General features: G+C 43.2%; 1 protein-coding gene across 2 annotated transcripts in view; it reads left to right on the top strand.

The window, feature by feature from the left end:
• The window catches only part of Cdkl1 (cyclin dependent kinase like 1), a 47,218-nt gene that overhangs the window by 12,038 nt on the left and 16,271 nt on the right, over nucleotides 1-18,909 (top strand). For both annotated transcript variants that reach the window (XM_028781806.1, XM_028781809.1), the window contains one exon: nucleotides 10,512-10,633. In XM_028781806.1, the coding sequence (XP_028637639.1) occupies nucleotides 10,512-10,633 (122 nt within the window). The remainder of the gene's footprint in view (nucleotides 1-10,511; nucleotides 10,634-18,909) is intronic.

Below are 18,909 nucleotides of genomic sequence, written 5' to 3' on the forward strand. Positions count from 1 at the left end.
GGCAGAGAGGCAGAGAGGCAGAGAGGCAGAGAGGCAGAGAGGCAGAGGCAGAAGGATCTCTGAGCTCAAGGCCAGCCTGGCCTACCTAGTGAGTTCCAGAGCAGTCAGGACTACATAGTAAGACACTGTGTCAAAACAAAAACAAAAACAAACAAACAAACACCTCCCAAACAAACCAAACAAAATTCCTAATAAATGTAGTGAACAGGCATTAATATCTATTGGTGATTTTTGCCTGAATCCAATTATTGTCACAGTTGTTTTTCCTGTACATTTTTCTTACTTATTAGTGGGTTCTTTTTTCTGTTAGAAAAGAACTTTCACCCCCAGAAGCATACTTATTAATATCATTATATATTCACAAATGTGTAAATTCAACACATTATACAGTGTTAATACAGCCATTACTCCTCTTTGATTCTCAAGGTGTCACATGTTTGGCTATTTGGCCTCCTTCAGTCTGCCCCTGGGTTCTGACAGATGTCCATCACTGAGGACTTTGCTGTGTGACAGACAAATGAAATGTCTTGGACTCATCCTGCCCTGGGGCCCATGGATCAGCTATTTTTTCCAGGAACCCGGTTCCTTTCAGGGATAACAAAATGTCCTGAATTTAAAGTGTTAAGTAATTTTTAAAAATTCTCACATCGCTCAAGCCCAAAATAACACAGGATCTGCAGACACCCTTTGGCCATTAGGCTGCCAGTTTGGGGCCTTTGGACTCTCTGGCTCCAAGGACCAGTGGAGCTGGGGCCAGCGGAGAGGTTTGGTTTTTTTTTTTGGCGGGGGGGGGCCCCCCCCCCAGGGGTTTTGTTTTGCTTTTTTTTACAGTATAGACTGACACTGGGCATTTATGTAACTGGTTGTCAGTATCATGGAGGACAGTGAGAACAGTTTCCTGACCACGAGGAGAGAAACCAAACAGCCCTTTCTCATCCCCTCTGTTTGTTCAACAAGTGGAGACCTGTTTAATTTCATTTCCACAAGATAATGTACAAACTGCAAATAGAAACTGGTTGCATTGTTTGTTTACTCGAAGATGTTTTGGCCTAGCTCACAAGTGTTTATCTACACAGATTGTATTCTCCATGCCAGTGGAAGCCCAAGCAATAAGCTGACAGGCAAATAGTTCAAGCACAAAAGGAATGGAGGTCAACAAGTAGGTACGTTTCCATCTTTGAGGCCACAAAGAGAATGAGCCCGATTCCTAGTCTATTAGTGTCACAGGCACTGTGACCTAGGTCTCATAGAGAAAAATCAAATACCTCAGGCAGAATAAATTATTTTTAACAAATAATTTTGGATCAATTGATGTTTATATGTGCCGGGAACTGAATCACTCATTACAAATAATAATTGTATAGTTCATGGATGTGATGCTGTGTGATATATGCTTATGTTGTGGCACGATCAAGTCAAGGTAATTTGCATACCTATTCATTCAAATATTTGCTATTACTTGGTGTGTTTGTGTGTGAGTATGTGGGGGTGCCCATGTGTGTGTGCGGGCATCCTTACATGCGTGGACATGCTGTGGGGGTCAAAGGACAATGTGAATATTGTCTATCACACACTATCCACCTTGTGTTTTGGTCAAGTTCTTTCATTGGCCTGGAACTTGTTGGTTAGGTGAGGCTTTCTGGCCTCCTGTCTCCACTTCCCCAGTGCCGGGCTCTAAGCGGTGCTGTGGCCTGATCTTTTTTCTAGGGTTCTCAGGATTGAGCTCAGGTCCTTTTGCTCACAGGCAATCAAGCAGTTTACTGACTATGCTATCTCCCTGAGCCCCAAATATTCATTAAGCCTTTGTGATGAAAACATTTTTTGAAAATCCTCTCATTGTATTAATTTTGAATGATAATCATTATTATATAATTATAACTATACTCACTTTGCTGCATAGCATAATGTTAGGCTTTCAAAATGAGGGTTTGTATAATTCGTCTTGATTTTAAAAGTTATCTTACAACTTTCTTTCTCATTTAAATTACTTTTTTTTATTTCCAACCTACAAGAATTCCAGCCAAGCCATCTGTGTTACATGTAGTTATAAAATATCCACACCACACCTGAAAGTAGTAATTTTCCTGTAGGATGGAATTTAAAAAAAAAAAAAAAAAAACTGGGTCAGGGGCGTGCCTTTCACTTAGACTTTTAAAAATGTTTTAATTCAGCTGTACATTTGGCAGGATTAATGTTTTATGCTGTAATTTTGCTTCCAAAAGGCATATTCTCTTGTTAATCATTATCCTTCCTCATTGTTTATTAACCTTAAAGGCCCTCTAGTAAAAATACCAGTGAGTAAAACTGTGTCTCTGAAAATTGTTGAACTTGCTCTCCATTTTTGGCAAAACAATGGAAGGTAGGAGTTTCTAAACAAACCAGCCTTACCACTCACAGTGAGAAGCTAGCCCCATGATTGCCGGCGCATGGTGGCCTTGCCACACCAGCTCTGTATTGTTTGTCATTGTGACCATGGTCGTACTAATAAGTCCTTCTCAGTATTTTTCAAAACAAAACAAATCAACCATCCACTGCACACATCACTGGCCTGCTGGATTTTCAGAAGGCTCAAGAAGAGATCTCAGGCCAGGTTGCTGGTCAGAGAGCCAGGCTGGCACATTCTGTCCTTCTGTGGGGCCTGCAGCAAGCCTATGAACCCCGGCTACCCCAACTACAGATTCCCAAGAATGGCGTTTTCCTTTTGACTGTTTTGTCCAGGGTTGGGCTGAGAGGAAGGCAGACAGTTTTGAGGGTTTCTGTTTGTCCCTCTCTTACCATATAAGATTATGACATGAATATTTGCCACCTACCAAGCGTCTACCTGAAGTTCTCACTTGAGAGTGAAGGGAATGATCTCCAGGCGGTTCTATGGATCTGTTTATCCCATTGTCTGTCAGTTTTTTTAACCTGGGGCCCTGAGAACACATTGAGTCTGAGGAAATAGTTCTCAGACCTCAGACCCAATGGCTTCGTGGGTTTACGAAGCGGTCACAGATCTCTTTAGGAATGCCCATGGTGGACGCCTGGCAGTGGTGGCACACGCCTTTAATCCCAGCACTTGGGAGGCAGAGGCAGGCAGAGTTCTGAGTTGGAGGCCAGCCTGGTCTACAGAGTGAGTTCCAGGACAGCCAGGGCTACACAGAGAGACCCTGTCTCGAAAACCAAAACAACAACAACAAAAGAATGTCGGTGGTGCCATCACAGGGTGCTTTCTCAAATGTATTTTGGTTTGTAAGCTGCATGAAGAACTGCAACTTTCCATTTTAAACGTCAACATCAGCTTGGCTATCTTTCAATTCTTACTGCTACTACAAATCAGTTAACACATTAGCAATAGCCTGTCGCCCACCTTCCCTTCAGGGATCTATGCCATGGCATTGTGTGAGTTTGCTCAGAGCTCTGTGAGGTGAGGTGTTCTGGCCCTGCTTCTCAGTGCAGGCATTATATGCCACTCTGGGGACCTGCTATTGGCCTCTCCAGAATCTTGTTCCCATTGGAAGCAGAGACACTAATTCCCATGGTAGCAACTGCAATACAATAAAGACAATGCTTTCCACTCAACCAACCCAAAGCAGTCATGGATGGGCCCTCCAGGCCAACAACAACCTTACTGTTTGCAGGGCTTTAGTGGAGAGAGTATTTTCAGGGCCTTCAAAGGAAACAGGATCATGTGTGGGGGCAGGGCTCTGCAGGTCCACCTAACATTCCAATTTAGAATTCCTACCTCTTCAGCTTCTCCAATCTCTTCCTCCCTCAATGCTCTGCCAAGGCAGTTCTGTGTGCCTACCTTATCTGCAGAAATCCCAACCTCTAGACAGCTGTGCCACAAACATAGACTGTCTTCAGGTGCCCTTGTCAGGAGCTAAGCCCAAGCCACAACAGGGCTCTTCTATCATTGAACGTGCCTGCAGCTTTTATATTTCACTGTACTGGTGCTCCAAGCTCTCAAGATTCCTCCTAGCCCAGGATGAGACAGGTCTTGTTTATTCTCTAAAGATGGATACTTCCCCCTTTTGGCCCTCTTCAGGCTGCTTCATTGTAATTAGGGGTCTTTTGGCCTGGAGGAGTAGGGACTGCATTTAAAAAGGATGACTGTCCTCTGCAGAGGCATCTGAACGTGAAAAGGATCTTCAAACTGTGGAAGGAGCTTCGGTTCACTTTACCAGTGTGCAAACCTCTCCAAGTCCAGAGGGTTTGGGAAACTTTAGGATTTCGAGTTTCCAGACTCATTACCTCAAACATCACTATCCCTTGTCACAGGTCCTTCTTTTTTCTGACCTTACTCCTAACTGTAGTCTGAGGGACTCGTTGAGACTACATACTGTCTCCTTTGGGACACAGTACTTTGAAAGTAAAGCATTTTCAGCAGTCTGTCTCACCTCTACAGGGGACAAAAGTCTCTTAGACTACAGTTGGTAAACCCTCTACTTCCCAAGCACAAAGCTGCCAGGTGACCAAGCCTGACCTGTCATTTTCTCTTTTCCTTTTTAATGATTTTAAAGAGCTAGTAAAAGCCAGGTCACAGAATATGCCCTGTAATTGCCACATCTCCATCTTTCTCTTGTACCACCATTGTTACACAGTCACCTGCATATCATCCAAAACCAACGTGGGTCAGAGTATTCATGTTTGTGTTGGTTCTCCATGGGGCCTGCCTTCTACTGGACCCACCCAGCCTTCATGAATACCATGTGATTGGCAGCTGATGCAGATCCACAGTTCCATTCTGTAGATGGAGCTGGGCCCACTTCTCACATCATGTCTGTGTTTGACACATTCCTCCACCCCAGAAGCTAAAATCTGAGGTATAGAACCACACATGTGTTAGTAGTTTACTTTGGTAAGTAACCCTGGGGATAGGAGAATGAGGAAAGAGAGAAGCCCATAAAAGGTCCAGGACCTTGAACCCTTGAAACTTATAGTATGCCAGTTTGAGAATCCTTAAGAAGGACCTTGGATTAGTCATTTTAAAACTATGAACAGGGAGAAGGGCCCACTGTTTCCGTTCTGTATGGACGGGAACTGAGAAAGGACTCCCTCCAAAATGTCTATAAGACCAAAGAGTTAAGTTCATCATTTTAAATGATTGTGAAAAACATTCTACTGGGACAACTCCCACTTTCTAAACTTTAATTTCTGCTCTTTCGCTATTTTCCACAGTTGTGGAAGAAGAAGGTTTTAAAAGGGAAAACCAATATATAATAACCACTGAGGAAAAGGTTCAGTGTGCTTCCCTAAAGTACAGACACAGGATCAACATCCCCTTACTCACCCACAAAGAATACAAACCAGAGGGTAAGAGAGTCCGCAGGCACAGTGATCTGTCTACTGGTCAGTCTAAAAACATGTGGCCATTAAGGACCCTCTAGGAGATCACTAAGCCAGTACCTTCAGGGGACCAGGCAGGTTTTGAAGAATGATTCATCATGGTGAATAATACGCTTAGTTATTGGTCTTGAAATGTGCTGTCATCTCTATTGGCTGTGGATTTCCCCTCATTAGACAGAAATGTGTACCGGGAATTGTTCATTTCCTCAAATATTTGGAATCAATAATGGGAGAGTGATGAGATGGGCTGTCTCACTGGGCCCAAGTGTCACAGGACGAGAGGGAGAGGTGAAGAGAGCAGCAAACGAAGCACAAGGGCCTTCACTGAAGTGGACCACTATTCTCAGAGCAAGCTCATTAAAGCCACGGGGATGGTGGGCCTGAAATTGCCAGAACGCCAGCGTTTTCCAGAGCTTGTGACAAGGATTTTAAAGTGACATTTCCTGATCATTAAGTTGGCAGTGAATGTTAAGTCTTAAAAGTGCTGTAGAGAAGGGAAACTAAACAACAGACCTCGGGGAGGCAAGGCCTGAGCTCATCGCAATAGGTGGATGGCCTAGGAAGAAATGGGGCTGATGATAGACACAGGAGCTATCCAGGAAGGACATGTGCTGCTCTGCTCTTCATAGGAAAACCAAGTGAAGACCAGGTCAAATTCAACAAAGGGGACACTAAAACACAATCAGGAGACTTGGGGACGTGTAGAGATGACTCAGAGGTTAGGAGCATTTGCTGTTCTTGCAGAGGACCTAGTTTGGTCCGCAGCTGTCTGCAACTCTGGTACAGGGGGATCCAGTGCTTTCCGGCCTCTGTATGTATATATACACAGTGTGCATGCATACATACAGATAAAATACTCATAGCCATAAAATAAAAATAAATATTTCTAAAGAAGTTTTTTTTTGTTTGTTTGGTTTGGTTTGGTTTTTTATGCCAGAGAAAGTGCCTCACTTAGCAGTGACAACAGAAAACATCAGAGAGAAAATAAAGGGAGAGAAAATTCTAAACTTAACCAGCCTTGCTTTTAATGGAGCCTCATTCAGAACAGTGGTAATGACCTAGAAAGGACAATCAAGATCTTCCAGACTGGGCCATCCCGAGAGAGAGGATGCCAAGAAATAAAACCAAGCTTGAGGCTGTGGCTTCACCCCACCTCCCCATAAACCAGGAGCAATTACGGCTAAACAAGCCACACCACCTTTGTAGTATATTTGGCAATTTAATCTGTTCTGTGTATTCACATTTCTTGTACGTGACATTTGGTTCTTGCCATCTAACTCATTTGCATGTTCCTCAAGAAGAATTCCCTTCTGTTCAAACGTGGAAATAAGGCCCAGGCATGTCCAATCTTCTGACGTCATGACACCCAGTATTGACATCTACAAAGTTGATGCTGGAGAACTACATAACAGAGTTACAAGCAAAAAACAAACAGACAGAAAACCTCATGACAATTTAAGTATGTTTCCAATTTTGTGTTGGGCTGTATTCATAGCTATCTTGAGGCTCATGCAGCTTGTGGGCCATGGGAAGGACACCTGAGAGCCTTCATAGACAAACATCCACAGTTATTGAAGCTGAGATTCAAAGCTACAGGGTATAGGTTGTGAACCAGCTTCAGGACCAAGGTGTCCTCCTGACCCTACCCCACCACCAGAGCCCAGTGAGTTAATGGACAGAGAAAAGGAAGGTGGCTTGAAATGCCAAATCCACCACAGTCTGGTTCACCACCCCTTGCAGGGATACCATAATGGGTCACAAAACGCCCCAAATGAGAAGTCCTCAGGGTGCCTTCAGTCAACTCCCCACCTGACCTTCCAACAGCCTCTGTTGCCACTGGGGACCTGTTTTTCTCTCTTTTCTGCCTCTTCCTCATCTCTCTGGGTGTCCAGGTTCTTTGGATTTCTTGCTGTCTTAGCCTACCTTTTCCTACAGCTCCACCACAGCACATGGGGGCTCTCTGACTTTATCCTCGGCTCTAGCTCCAACCAACCTGATGTGTATACTTTGGAATCTTTGGCTCTTGTGCAGTCAAAGGATCAAGAACAGCAGTTTCTTCCTTCTGGACCTGCTCTTCTTCTTTCTGCTGACATCAGCAAGCCCTCAACTGAACACATCTTTGTTCATTCATGGTATCTTCCCTTCCCTTATCTCTCAACTCGAGTTCATTGTTACATGCTGACTTGTGGTAACAAAATATCCCTAAACAAACCTTTTCTGCCATCCCTCTAGTCTCTGTGCTGGTCCAAGCTCTAGCCTCTCTTACATGTCAGAAGGCCCCACATTCTCCCTTCTTGTCCATCTTTGCCTCTTCTGAGCTACTCTTTAGGGCGTGTTCTTTAGGGCCATAACGCTCTCAAAAAACCCAAGAGCTATTATAACACAGCTTCCTGAACTTCCTTCCCGTGGCCTAGAAGAAATCCCACAGGGCCCTGCAGGAATTCCCTAAATGGCCTGAGTCAAATCCTTTCTTGATTCAGCCCAGCAGTCTGTTATTGGTATGTATCAGGAGAAAGGGGATGGGTAAAGAAGGTATTGTGGTATAGGGAGATTTGAGGAATTATTGCTCTTCTGTGTTGGGGTATTTTTTGATGGATACAATGTTTCAATTTTGTACATGGAAAGAGTCCTAGAGGTGGATTGGGTGCAGAAAAACAATGATCCTTTCTTTATAATAAGAATATGGGAATCTGTATGGCAAAACTGTATATTTTACAACTTTATAAAGTTAGGCATTAGCCCAGAGAAAAATGCAAACATGGGTGACCTTTGAAATTAGAGCAAAACAGTGGTTTAAATTTTTTTAATTTTTTTGCTTTTGTTATGAATCATAATGTAAATATCTATGTTTTCCAGTGGTCTTAGGTGACCCACGGATTGAGAAACACTGCTCTAATGTATATCCTGGAGCTTGAGATTTCTGTCAGGTCCAAATGAAACTACTATTTCTTAAACTCCAAAAGGCAGTGCAGATGTCGAGAATGACTATCTTGGCCCAGCTCAAGCTTGACTACAGAGGATTTCTAGTGGTTAGAAAAGAGCCAACATTCCTCAGAAACTTGTGAAATGGTTTCCCTTCCTGACTCCCAGGAGGAGTCATTTCCCTTGCCTCCAGCAGAAGGAACATATGGCTTTCCATTGACATATGCCCAGGGTTGCATATCAAAGCCCATGCTGGCCTCCAGGCTCCTACAGTCACCAGCTCTGGGCTTCCCTCCCAAAGTTACTCTCCCTCCTTATAACCAGCCATTTTCCACTGTTGCCTCCCTTACTATCTCTCTGTCTCCACTACTCTCTCGTGTTGCTCTCTGCTATCCCTGTTTCTCTAGTCCTGGCCATGTCCAAGCTGTTTCTTTCTCTGTCTGTTCTGTAGTCTTCCAGATGCCTCTGGATGTCCTCTCTCTTTATGTACAATAAAAACCTTCCCCTCAATGCAGTGGCCATTTTGGTAGTTTCTTTGCTGCACCCCTCAAGTGCTATTCCCTCCTCTTCTGGGATGTGAGCTCAGTCACATGAATACTGCCTGGAGCTTTTCAACCTTAGGATGAACTAAGAGTGCCTAGACAAGCATGTACAACTGCCAGCTAATGAAGAAAGAGCCCAGTGGCCCCTGCTTGTCTGCAATTCTCCAATGAGATCTAAACACACCTCATGTTGAAAATGGATCACAGTGATTTATTTCTTACTATTGTTATCATTGCTTAAATATGAGTTACTTAGTGTCACTGGACTTGGGATATATATATATATATATTCATATTCTCGTGTGTGTGTGTTGAGACAGGATTTCTCTGTGTAACCCAGGCTATCCTAGAATTCTCTCTATAGATCATGTTGGTCTTGAACTCTACCTGTCTCTGCCTCCCAAGTGCTGGGATCAAAGGTGTGAGTTACCTCCACTTGACTTCTCAGGATACTTTTAATGAGACAGAAAAGTTAACATGATAAAGACAAATCTTGACTATAAAATCCATGAGGAAAACTGTTAGCAACTGTAGTGGTTTGAGTATGAAATGTTCCAAAATACTTTTGTGTTTGAACATCTGGTCACCAGTTGATGGCATTGTTTGGGAAGGTTGTGGAGCCCTTAGGAACTGGAGCCCTTATAAGAGAGGGAGGCCACAGATGAGTGGAGGTAGGACTTGAGGTTTTGTAGCCCAGACTCATTTTGTGACATTCTCTGCTTTCTGACTGTCAGATAATGCTATCAGCTACCTCATACTCCTGCCACTGTGGACTGGATCCTTTCAAACTGTAAGCCAAAATAAATCCTTCTTCAGTACATTGCTTTTTGTCTTGTGTTTTTCCATAAGAACAAACAAAGAAGCAACTATCAAAGATTATTTGGGAAAAAAAGTGCTAAGTGCCAATGTTAGAAATTATTAAACAATAATAAAGTAGACACAAATGGTAGTTATTGATCACAAACAAAGAAGGGACACTACAAAGATGGAATGCACCAGGAGGTTTCTGCGTGTGTGTGTGTGTGTGTGTGTGTGTGTGTGTGTGTGTGGTGTTGCAAATCTCTTTTTTTTGTTAGAAAAAGAGTGTGTTAATCATGCTGGCACATGCCTTTAATCCTAGCTCTCAGGAAGAGAGGCAGATGGATCTCTGTGAGTTGGAGTCCAGCCTAGTCTACATAGTGAGTTCCAGGAAAGCCAGAGCTACATAATAGGGAGACCCTGTACTGAGAGAGAGAGAGAGAGAGGAGAGAGAGATTCTACTGGATTTACCTATTCTATCTATAGGTATCTATGCAACCAGAGAACATTAACAGCAAAGTAAAAATAGTTACTAATTACATATTAGCAATTACTAATTACTTAGTACAATCAGAGTGAGCCATCTGGGATTCTGACACAGGGGCTCAGAGCCAGATGGGAGAACTCTCCAAGAAAGAATAGTTAACTAGAGTCTTGAAGGCTGAGTTTGTCTAACTCAGCCCCCTCAGCATTTCCTCATCCTAGCCAGCCTTCTCAGATCTCTACTTTCACAAAGCACTGGCCCTGATCTAATTTGCCTCTAAGTCTGACAAACACCGATGAAGAGAACTGGGATAACCTTGATTTCAGACTCCTTCCAAACAAAGAATGAACCTCCTGAAGGAGGACAGCTTTATTTTTACTGACTGGAACTCAGAGAAGACTCACAACTATTTACCACCCTGCCTCTTCTACTTTCAGCAACTCAAGCATCCTAACCTTGTCAATCTCCTGGAAGTCTTCCGGAGGAAGCGGAGGCTCCACCTGGTGTTCGAGTACTGCGACCACACGGTGCTTCACGAGCTGGATAGATATCAGAGGGGGTGAGTGGCCCACCCCCTTACCAGGAAACAGAGGAGACAAAGCTCACAAGAGTCTGTCAGGGGAAGTAGCCTTGGGAACATTTTTGTTAAAGGCTGTGTAAGAAGCCATGCATGGTAATGTATGTAGTTAGGAGATTGAAGGGAGAAAATTGGCAGACAGGTTGAAGCCACACTGGGCCATAAAACCTGTCTCGAAAGCAAACAAACAAATAAACAAACTAGTGAGCAAAAGTATCAGTCGACATGTCTCTGCTGCTAATAGCTGAGAAATTTCCAGAAAAGTTGTGAAGTAAGTTATAAAGTCATTTTAACGAAGAAAGCATAAAAGCATCGAAGACAAACCTTGGCTTCTGTGCTTTATGTCTTTGCACTCAGTTATCTCAGCCTCTCAGAAAGCAGCAGACATGGACAGTAGATACTTTGTATCTGATTAGAGAAGCACAGTGGCTTGTACGATAGAGGAAAACCTCAGTGGTAGAGCACTTGCCTAGCAAGCGCAAGGCCCTGGGTTCTGTCTTCAGCTCTGAAAAACAAAAAAAAAAAAAAAAAAAGACAAAGAATGGTGACACACACCTGTAATCCCAGCTCCCAGCTCATAGGAGGATCACCAGTCTGAGGCCATCCTGGGCTACACAGCAAGACTCTGCCTCAAAATAGATAGATAGATAGATAGATAGATAGATAGATAGATGATACTTAAATACATAGATACATACATACATACATACATACATACATACATACATACATACAAAAAAAGTACAAAAGTAATCACCAAAGGGACATTTATGGCCATCAAAATCCTAATGTAATCTAAGTATTTGGCGTGCTGGCATTAGTCAGGACTTCTTTGGTACAAGTGACAAAAACTCAGCTTGAGGCAAGCGCAGGTAGAGACCACAGGCCTTGGTGGCTCTAACTGGCAGAGTGGGAGTGACTGGTGTTTGTGGTCCCAGACAAGAAGACCTGGGACAGGAAAAGTGCAGGCTGAGCATAACCCAGCTTATGTAAATCCATGTAGTTTTTCCAGAAGGGAACTCTTTTTTTTTTTAATTTTTTTATTGATGTTTTATTTACATTTCATATGTTGTCCCCTTACCCCATCCCCCACCCACCCAGTAACCCCCTATCCCCTAACCCCTCCTCCTTCTTCTCTGTGGATGCAACCCCTACCTACTCCCCCACTCCCACCTCCCCACCCTCAAAATTCCCACCCCCTGGGTCGTCCAGCCTTCATGAGGTCAAGGATCTCTTCTTCCACCTATGCCCAGCAGGGCCCTCCACTCTTATATATTCAGCTGAAGCCTTGGATCCCTCCCTAAGTGCTCCCAGGCTGGTGGTTTAGACCCTGGGAGCTGTGGTTGGTTGGTATTGTTGCTCTCCTCATGGTGCCCCAAATCCTTTCAGCTCCTTCAGTCTTCACTCTAACTCCTCCATTGAGAACCCCATTATCAGTTCAATGGCTAGTTGTGAGCATCCACCTCTGAATTTGTCAGACTCTTGAAGACCTCTGAGGAGACATCCGTATCAGGCTCTTATCAGCATGCACTTCCTGACTTCCACATCAGCATCTACCTTTGGTGACTGCACATGGGATGGATACTCAGGTGGAATGGTCTTCAGATGGCCCCTCCTTCAGTTTCTGTCCCTCACTTTGTCTCCATATTTGCTCAGAAGGGAACTCTTTAGGAGGAAGCTACACATAAAATCTACTGAATCTCTGATTGTCCAGCTAGAATGATGTGACTAATCCAGGAGCCAATTGTGTCATGGGATTCTTATACTCCATTCCTGGAGGGGAGAGGGGGTCTGCCTTTTGCTGGGGAAACATGGAGAATGCCTGATAGCTCAGAGGAGAGCCTTGCTTATGTCTTCCCTCCAGTGGCTGTAGGATGAGATTCTTCTCAGCTTTGCCCAAGAGCTTGCTCTGCCCTGTGATATTGGTTACATAAGATCTACCATGACGTCCTGTAAATGAGATTACAGTGGCCTGTGGTTTGTTAATGTCCATGAAGCATGCTTTTCGTGTTCCAGAATGTTATTGCCAAGAAGATAGACACCACCCTCCAGAATGCCATCAACACAGAGAAATTATGTCTTGAAACAAGAGAACATTTCCTGTGTTGCTATTTGCTCTTTTGTCAGCTTGCAAGTAATGCTCAATGAAACCTTACTAGTGTAGTTGCTCCTGCTGTGTGGTACAACGGAGACACTGTGGCAAGTTGGGCTACTCATGGTGGGCTCATCTTCCTCTGTTTTATACCATAACCAACACAGAAGCCTTCAGGAACCTCAGATGGCTGTATATACGTATAATCTCCCCAAGTAACAAGCAAGTAATTAATTGTACAATGGAAAGCAGCTAGCTGGCTGTCCCCTAATCTGATCCAGTCCTTATGCTATCTACACAAATATAGCAGCAAATCCCACATGTTCATGACTTTAATTATCCAAGACTGTCTGTTTCCTTTAGATGCCAGTCACAGCCCAGGTTATTTTACCTTGGCTTCTGACCGACTGCCTGTGAATCAGGATACCCACTACCTACATCATCCTTGGGTTTGATGTTTACTCCAGCGGCATACTGGACTCCAGAACACATTTGTCACATTTGCTGCGTTATTACAAAGGATACAGATGAAAGTTACAAACAGAGTATGGACTCCACTCCCTCTCCATATCCTCTGTAGGAAGACCCACAAGTTTGGCCCTTTGCAGACTCTCCAAAGGCTGCCATCCTTTTGGGTTCTTTTGGGGACGCCAATGAGAAGACATGGTTGCTAACTGACTGCATGGGGAACTCAGCAAGACTTGTCTGTTGAGATTCTTCTTGGTTTATCTGTGATAAGCCAGAACAGGGAACAGGGCCGCTGGGGGTGAGCAGAGTCAAGGACAGATGAGATACTCTCTTCATAGCTATCTATCTCTATGACAGAAATAGGGGATGGGGCATGTTTCAGGTTTTATGACCTGCCTTCAGGGTCTATGAACCAGGCATCATAAATAAAACTCTGACAGAAACAGATAGATGAACGTGTGTGTGTGTGTGTGTGTGTGTGTGTGTGTGTATGTGTGTGTGTGAGACTTTTTGGCACTGTGACAAATCTCTGAGAGAAACAGTTGTTTATGAAGAAAGATTTATTTGAGTTCACAATTTCACAGGCTTTGGTTCATGGTTGACTGTTCTATGGCTGGAGGCCTGAGGCAAGGAAGAGTATCATGCTGTTCCTGTGATAGGCTGAAGCTGCTTGTCTCATGACAACCAGGAAACAGAGAGGAGTAACAGGAAATGGGGGTCAACCTTTACCCTGTACAGGCATGTCCCCAGTGACTCACTTTCCTCAGCTAGGCCTATTTTCTACAGTTCCACTCTTGTCCAATAGTTCACTCAAAGTTTAAACCCATCGATTAATGAAACCATCCGTTCATTAGGTCAGAGTCTTTGTGATCTCGTTGTCACTGGAAAAGCCCTCACAGACAGAGCCAGGAGTATGCTTCACTAGTTTTCTTGTGTCTCCTAAATGCAGTCAAGTTGACACTCACAATTAACCATGATAACTAAGCAGGGGTGAGGGCAGGGATACCCTAAATAGAATAACTTGTTATATTCGATTAAAGGCATTTTATCTACTGACATGGCTCTCTCCAGAAGTGGGCATGGATGCAGCCAAAGTGCCTCAGCCTGAAGACAAGGGCAGTCATGCCTGCCCCACCCCCACCCCAATTCATTTCTCCTCATAAAGATTATAAACTAATTTTCCTTATAAATCACCTAGGACTAAGCCAGCAGACACAATTTATACATGAATGAGAAAGTTGCTACTCTGCTGTTCTGTACTGGGCTGGGTGATTTGCTTGGCGCTCATCTTGTTGTGGTGCCATGGATACTGTCTTGGTATGCTGACAAAGCCTGGTGTCTAGAGGACTGGAGACCATGGCCACAGTAGCCAATTCGCCAGCACCTTGTCAAGAAAGCAGTGCATGCCCTGTGTTCTGGAACAAGTTCTCTGCTTCATTAGTACACTTTCATATGACAGGAATATAATCTTTATACCTATTATTAATGTAAGTCATTACATTAAGTTACATTATTTCTAGCCATTCTTCCATCACTGAATATTCAAGAAGTTGTCAGCATTTGGTCTGATAAATAATTCTACTGTAAATTTTCCCTACAAATACATTTTCCCTTTTCTTTAATTTCGATTTAGAAGTTCTTGAACTAAGGTTCTGGGGTGTACATTTCCCCAAACAGAACAAATTTATTTTGCTACCCAATGTTATACATTTTTTCTTATAGCCATGCTAACTTGGGTTCTAATATTCAAATATTTTTTGTGAAGTCTATCAAATGCATAAGGAGGGAATAGCAACCCTATTCAAATTCCATGAAAACACAAAAGAAACATTTCCCAAGTCATTTTGTGAGTCAACTCTCTCCTGATGCAAAAACCAAATAAAGGCATTTCAAGTCAAGAAAATGATAAATGAGTGTTTCTCATGGACCTTAGTGAAAACCCCCTACTAAAATTACTAGCAGGTAATGTAAGGCAACAAGTAGTATGCTGATATTTCCTAACATTTTTTAGTATTGTGGGCTTCTGCTTCTCTACCCTAATCAGCCAAATACTTTGTCACATTATGTAGCTCTGGCTGTCCTGGAACTCACTCTGTAGACCAGGCTGGCCTCATACTTACAGAGGTCCTTCTGCCTCTGCCTCCTGAGTGCTGAGACTAAAGGCATACACCACCACCGCACCTGACTTTATCATATTTTTCCTCAAGTTAATATCTGCTTTGCCTTTTAGTTTGCCTAACATTCTTTAACCCTAGAGATAATTTCTTCCATTTTTTTTTTTTTTACTATTTGGTATGCATATAGCTTTGCCATCATTTTTTTTAAGATTTATTTATTTATTTTATATATATGAGTACACTATTGCCCTCTTTAGACACACCAGAAGAGGGCATCAGATACCATTACAGATGGTTGTGAGCCACCATGTGGTTGCTGGGAATTGAACTCAGGACCATTTAGGAAGAGCAGTCAGTGCTCTTAACCACTGAGCCACTTCTCCAGCCCTTCTTCCATTTTTTAAAATGGCGAGGGCCTGCTGTCCAGCTGTCCTCCTAGAGCCCCCTTCTGCTGCTCTCATGTGGTTCCCCCTGCAATTCTCTGTAGATGAATTCCTTACTTCCTGGGTTTCCTGACTTCCTCTTTCTGGGTTTACCTTTTTTTTTTTTTCAAGTATGCCAGTCTCTAATTGGTGTAATTACTACCTAAAAATCTAGACTACATATTTTTAACAATTCCCCCCACCCTTTCCACCTCGAAATCCCCAGGAGTGAAGCAATGAGGAGTCCGTTGTGTTTCTGGATTAAAATTCCCAAAGCAGGCAGATTTTTGTGAGTTCAAGACCAGCCTGGTCTACAGAATGAGTTCCAAGCCAGCCAGGGCTATATACAGAAACCCTGTCTCCAAACAACAGCAACAGAACACAGTGCAGCCATACTGGCAGGCAGCTCCTGAGTGTGGCTGTCCTCTACAGTTTCCCTAAGCAGATGAATTTCAGTTCACTCTCCACGGAAGAAGTTCTGGAGCTGGCAGCAGTCCAGGGGGCTCTAGTGGGACAGTTGTAGTTTTCAATAAGGCAACTCCCTCATCCAAACAGGACCACATGACTACCAGTGGAAGGGTGTGGCTTCCCAAATTTCCTCCATCTTGGTTCGAGTTGGAGGATAAAGGAAACAAAACATACACGCTTGACTTTTCTCATATGCATTACCCGTCTCCTGAGGGCCTCATGTGTAGGTCTGGGGAGTTGTACTCTTCAGGAGTATAGTTCCAGGGACTCAGGCTAGATTGTCAAATTCTGAGCATTCCTTACCTAAAAGAAATGGATATATGGTTTGTTCAGAGTTCAGTCACCTAATCACCTGGTGGAAGAGACCCAGACTCCAACTTCTTTCAGAAGTTATGTTCTCGTGAATTTGTGATTCCTTTGAGGGAAGAATGTGTTGAGCAGAACTCCAGTGGGAGATATCTGGGGCAGGAAAGAATGGGAGGGAACTGGCTTCTTCCCACTACCACTACCCCAGTTCTCCACCTTCTGCCCCAGAGCAAGACCACATTTTGCTATCAACACAGAAATCCACACTATGGAGCCAACCAAACTTCTTAGCCTTGTTGCCACAGATTACAGCTGAGGAAGATCTGTCTCAGCCTGGGGGTTCTACCCAGTCACCCGAAATTTTCCAAAACATTTAAGTCTATTACAGATTTTCATAATTTACTTAGGATGGCAGAGGGCATGATGACAGCCTCCAGCCTTCCTGACTCGTAAATCATCTTATTGTTATCTGGACGGGTTGCCTTGCTTGCCTGAAAGGCTATTAGTTGCCTCCCTTCACCATCCTCCTGGCTATCCCCACTTCCCTTCTGTACCAAGTTTCCAGCTCTCTTCATGGCATTAAGCTTTCTTTCAGTTCACTCTCCATTTTGAAGGAGTGAAGCCTCGGAGCCTTCCTGATGAGGCATTACATGATGCTTCCATGATGCCTACATCATGCCTACGTGATGCTTCCATGAGGCCTACATGATGCTTCCATGAGGCCTACATGATGCCTACCTGATGGAGGAGGTACAAAGAAAGAAAGAGGAAGCTGAGGTTTGCCCTGTGTCTTCACTCTCACATTGACTAGTATTCACTTTTCTTGAAGGTTGTCATCTGCTTGGTTGACATTTTTCCTTAAAAATTTTGATGATACTGTTTTCATGCCTTCCTCTGTGATGTTGAGGAGTCTGAGGCCTCCAGTCATGGTAGAACATGCCTTTAGTCCCAGCACTCAGCAGACCTCTGTGTTTGAGGCCAGCCTGGTCTATAGGGTGACTTCCAAGACAGCCAGGGCTGCACAGTAAGACCTTGTCTCAGGGGAAAAAAGAAAAAAAAATGACAGAACAAGAAAAAAAAAGATGACATTCTGTATTTTGTTTCTTGGGGTTTTTTGTTGTTGTTTTGGTTTTACTTCCAGAAGCTTGGAGAATTTTCTCTTCATCTTCAGAGTTTCAGATTCTGAAAATTTTAGACTTTGATAAGCTTTTCTATAGATAAAATGTATTTTAATTATTTTATTATTTATTTCCTACCTCTTTATTAGTTTTTTAAATTTCCTGGACCTTTTCTTATTTGGGTGTTGGAGTCTTTCACTGCTTCTCTATTATTTATCTTACTATAGTCTTGGGGGGGGGTGCTGAGGATAGAGCCCAGAGCCTTGCACATAGTAGGTAACTGCTTTACTAAAGATATATTCATATACCTTCAAGATATATACATATATATATATATATATATGTGCATATATGTGTATATATGTGTATATATTTATATATAATCACAAATATAATCATACATATAGTATGTCATATATGTCACATAAATTACTATATCATATATCTATAGCTAGATATATGATATAGTAATTTTAAAGTATTCTCTTTACCCTCCATAGGATGTTTCATTTGCGTGTGTGTGTGTGTGTGTGTGTGTGTGTATGTGTGTGTGTGTGTGTGTGTGTGTGTGTTTTCCATTTGTTTTAGAAACTCTCTTTTGCTAGCCTTTTTGCTGTTGTTGTAGTCTTTGTTTTTGTTTTAGTTGCTTTCTTGAGACACGCTTTTGCTTTGTAGCCAGGCTACCCTTGACTTGAGATCTTCCTGGCTCAGCCTCCAGAGTATTGGGATCACAAGTATGTATCACTATTGCCCCAGGACTCAGTTTTATTAGAAGCTGCTCCTGGGCATCATACAACCTCTGGTTTTGTTTATGAGGAAGAGCCAGGAACTATTGGAAGCCCCAAGCTTCACTGTGCAGTTAGTTATCTGGCTGAGCCACATACTGAGACACCAAATCAGAACCTTCAGATCTCTGTCTCCAAGTTTGCCCTCAGTCTTCCAACCGTGACTGACTGCTGTCTCCCAGCCTGTGAAGAAAGCAGGCTCAGAGTCTCAGTACTCAATAGTTTACTTGTGGGTTTGGAGAAATGGCTCAGTAGTTAAGAACAGTTGCTGTTCTTTCAGAGGACTAGTGTTTTGTTCACAGTACCCACACTGGGCATTTCACAACCACCTGTAATTATATCTCTGGGGGATTCAGTGCCCTTTTCTGGACCCTATAGGTACTCACATACATGTTTTCTCTCTCTCTCTCTCTCTCTCTCTCTCTCTCTCTCTCTCTCTCTCTCTCTCTCTAACACACACACACACACACACACACACACTC

Source organism: Grammomys surdaster, unplaced genomic scaffold, assembly GCF_004785775.1.
Source record: "Grammomys surdaster isolate TR1022 unplaced genomic scaffold, NIH_TR_1.0 98, whole genome shotgun sequence".
In the NCBI taxonomy this organism is placed as follows: domain Eukaryota; kingdom Metazoa; phylum Chordata; class Mammalia; order Rodentia; family Muridae; genus Grammomys; species Grammomys surdaster.